Raw genomic sequence first — 4314 nt, 5'->3', positions numbered from 1 at the left:
AATAAACTATCACCTCTGTCAGCAAATCACCAGAGCAGTCTTTAAATTTTTGAGCTGGAAGGGATCCTAGAAATCAGTTCGCCCAATCTCCTAATTTGAGAGGTGAGGAACTAGAAGCTCCTGAAGGCTTAAATTTCCCACTAAAGGTCAGGCAGCTGATAAATTGCAGAGCCAGGGTCCTTGGGGTCAAGTCCCCTGACTCCTAACACATTCTTCACTCCATTACCTACAGAAGTCAGAAACAGGGTGCCCTTTCCCGGCCTTGTCCATCCACTCATCAGTTCATTTTTTAGCAGACTTTTTTTGTACGCTTACTTTATTCTGTTCCTGTGCAAACTACTAGATAAAAAGATATCCCTGTCTCCAAGAGAACTCACAGTCTAGACACCTGTGACCCTCAGCTTGACTCAGATTGTATCAGTCTTAAAAGAATATAGTCATCTCTCTAAATGACAGTGGTGCATGAGTCTTAATTTACTTGTCTTCTGTTGGGCTCCAAGATAATGTCCCTACTTTTATAGTAAGCTTTTCTAAAACACATTTCTTAATTGGACTATGAAAATTGTGATGGCTATTAGATTCCAAATATAAACTATTACCATGGAAGGGGACATCTGTCTCATTGTGTGTACCAGGAAGAGCACTGATATGCTGCAAACCTGTGTCTACTGGGTGCATCTCAGTGAATCCTGAAATTATCCTACTATGAATAAAAATACAACATATCAACCACATATCATTAGTAAAATAAGCAGTAAAGGCTTAGTCTGGATTTTAACAGTCTGTTATGTACTTAGGGAATATTTAATATGTGGATAATTGATGCAGTAGACCTTAATGGATCATTCAGAGCCATTAAGATCAAGTGTGTCTGTAGCTAGTGTACTTGGGGAGGGTTTAATCAATTGAACTGAGCATGCACGCCTTTTCTGCACATTTTGTTGTTGTTGTTTATTCTCTCTTGTTTTGCACTTTGACCAGATAAAACTGGTTGTGGATACCTGAAACTTCCTAGAGGTGAAAAGTATGATGTGATTTTAAAACCACATTTTGTGGTAGTCAATGAATGGAAACCCTCTTGGCATTTCTCTCAGAATGTCTTCTTCTTTAGACTTTATATCTCATTTGAATCAGGGTCCCAAGTGTTTCTCTATGTGTAACAGACTGTTTAAGTTTTTATCTCCACTTAACATCAACTTGTCCATGAAAACCAAGCAAGTTAATGTTTTAGAAATAATAAGCAGGATTTAGAACCCAGACGTTCTTACTTGGAAAATAGTACAATGTCACCCATCCTCTCAATCCCAAAACAGCACCTGCAAACAAAACTTTTGTTTTATATTGAGAGCCAACTGGAAGTCTTCGAATAACTACTGATACATTTATTGTAAGAAACTGCATTACTGTAAGATAAACACTGCGCATTTTCATCTGTGAAAGACAGTTTTGTATAAATATTTATTTTTTAAAATTAGTCTATCTTCTTTTCTTTTTTTCTAGCATCAAAACCCTAAGCAACAACAGCAACAAAATCTGATACTGTATTTTTCTTTAAAATGTCTCAAATTAAGACTGATATAAATAGATAAGTAGATTTTTCTTCAAGATGGAATTGTTGAATCAGACAGTAACTGAGTGGAAATTAAACCACTAAAGAAAAATGATCAGCATCTAAATTCAAGTTCCAAAGAGTTAGTTCTCTGGAGAATTTTGAACTCTGGCGTTCTTTGTCTGTATGACCCATGTCATGTTTTTACTACTATACCTTGACTTGTTTCTAGGTCCAGTGCCACCCGCTTCCGTTGGAGTCAGAGCTATTACACAGCTCAAGACGAGTGGGCTCTAGACAGCATTTACATTGGGCAGCAGTGCCCCAACATGTGCAGTGGGCATGGCTCCTGCGACCGCGGCATGTGCAGGTATATGTGTCAGAAGGGACGATTGACTCTGCTTCTCTGGGTGTGTGTTTACAACGATACCACAACAGGTGCCATAAGACTTCTAGGGATAGCCTGATAAATAATGAAATAGCCAAAGGAAAACGATCCTCCTTTCTATCCTTTTTTTTTTAATTTAAATTTATTTATTTTAATTGGAAGTTAATTACTTTACAGTATTGTATTGGTTTTGCCATATATCAACATGAGTCTGCCATGAGTGTACATGTGCTCCCCATCCTGAACCCCCCTCCCACCTCCCTCCCTGTACCATCTCTCTGGGTCATCCCAGTGCACCAGCCCCAAACAGACCATATCCTGCATCAAACCTGGACTAGCGATTCATTTCTTATATGATATTATACATGTTTCAATGCCATTCTCCCAAATCATCCCACCCTCTCCCTCTCCCACAGGGTCCAAAAGACTGTTCTATACATCTGTGTCTCTTTTCCTGTCTCGCATACAGGGTTATCGTTACCATCTTTCTAAATTCTATATATATGCATTAGTATACTGTATTGGTGTTTTTCTTTCTGGGTTACTTCACTCTGTATAATAGGCTCCAGTTTCATCCACCTCATTAGAACTGATTCAAAGGCATTCTTTTTAATGGCTGAGTAATACTCCATTGTGTATATGTACCACAGCTTCCTTATCCATTCATCTCCTGATGGGCTCTATCCTTATTTTAGATGTAAAAGATATTGTTGCATTTCAACAAGTATAAAGCCATATATTCTAAACCTCAGATGCAACCTCCTGGGTTTACATTTCAAAGTTTATCAGCTAGCCCTAAAGTCCTTTTTTTTTAGTTAATAGAGCTTGGCTATTGCCTCTCCTTCCTTCCTCTGGTAGTCTTAAAGCACAGGCCAAACAGCTGCTGCATACTGTCCTACATCACTTCACCAGAAGCTCAAGGTTGTATATAGAGGGAGATGGTGATTATTGCTAATGAGGATGATAGGAACACACTTGAATACTTAAAGACTCTAAAAAATACATAATTTAATCAGAAGGAGGAACTATAAAACATGGCCACAGTTAAGTGTTGGGTGAGCAGACAAACATTTACATGTGACCTTTTAAGCCTACAGGAAAATTTCACAATCCTTCCCCTCTACCCAACCACACATGTGCATATACGCCCATATCTTTCTTCATTATCTTCATTTCTACCGTTATAGCACTTTCTTTTAAAAATGGATTCTGTCCCTTTTTCCCCATGTGAAAAACTGAAGGTTGTTACCACCATGTAGAAAGACTAACAGTGTAATGAAAAGTCTAGTGCAGATGCTAATACCTGAGCAAAACTGAGACGTAGCGAATGTTGCAGGTCAGATGGCTGTGGCAGTCACATATGAGTCTATCACTTGTTCACTCAGCCCTCCTCTCTCATAGGTGTGACCAGGTATACCAGGGCACTGAGTGCCACCCAGAAGCTGCCCTTCCTTCCACGATCATGTCAGACTTTGAGAACCCGAGTGCTTGGGAGTCTGACTGGCAAGAAGTTATTGGGGGACAAATTGTAAAACCCGAAGAAGGGTGTGGGGTCATCTCTTCTGGATCATCTCTATATTTCAGTAAGGTATGAGTGAGAGCCAAGAGTAAGCTATCAGGGCAGTGGCTATTTCAATATGTGACTGATGTTATGGAGCAGTCTGAACTCAGAAGGTACAAATGTGACGTAGTTTTATTTTTTCCCACTTTGTCTGCTTTTGATTGAAATTGAAGGTTGCTCAGTTGTGTCTGACTCTTTGCAACCCCATGTACTATACAGTCCATGGAATTCTCCAGGCCAGAATACTGGAGTGGGTGGCCTTTCCCTTCTCCAGAGGATCTTCCCAACACAGGGATTGAACCCACATGAGCATTCTTTACCAGCTGAGCCACAAGGGAAACCCAATACCGGAGTGGGTAACCTATCTCTTATTTTTTTTTTCTTCTGCTTTTGATTGGACTTTGCCAAATTCCTGTGCCTTAACTCTATTTGAGAAATTCATAGTTTTATGCTTGTCTTTGCTTACTACAAATCCAGGTAGGTCGATCTAAAATTCCTGCCCCTCTTGTACCTGATTTAAAGCTCATTGCTTTCCTTTCCTCCAGTGCCAGCCACGCTTGTGTCTTGAGAGGCTTTGAGTGCGGCAGGGTCTTGGCCCCTTCTCATCCCAGCCTTTGAAGGGTGTGTGAGCATGTGGGTCTGGGGGTAAGGATGTGAGTGGTGGTGGAGCTTAGAAGTTAACAATAGCAACTCTGTAGCCAGACTACCTGTTTCAATCTGATTCTGCCACTTCCTAGCTGTGTGACTTTGAACAAATTCCTTAACCTGTCTGTGGCTTGGCTTCCTCATTGGTAAAAAAAAAAAAAAAAAAAAAAC

At 40.0% G+C, this 4314-nt stretch overlaps 1 protein-coding gene across 1 annotated transcript in view; it reads left to right on the top strand.

The window, feature by feature from the left end:
* The window catches only part of LOC104990283 (reelin), a 531703-nt gene that overhangs the window by 426359 nt on the left and 101030 nt on the right, over positions 1-4314 (top strand). The window contains exons 23-24 of the mRNA XM_010842284.1: positions 1782-1919; positions 3339-3525. Coding sequence (XP_010840586.1) covers positions 1782-1919; positions 3339-3525 — 325 coding nt within the window. The remainder of the gene's footprint in view (positions 1-1781; positions 1920-3338; positions 3526-4314) is intronic.

This window comes from Bison bison, unplaced genomic scaffold (assembly GCF_000754665.1).
Source record: "Bison bison bison isolate TAMUID 2011002044 unplaced genomic scaffold, Bison_UMD1.0 scf7180017864175, whole genome shotgun sequence".
NCBI lineage: Eukaryota > Metazoa > Chordata > Mammalia > Artiodactyla > Bovidae > Bison > Bison bison.
This window is presented reverse-complemented; position numbering and strand designations above follow the sequence as displayed.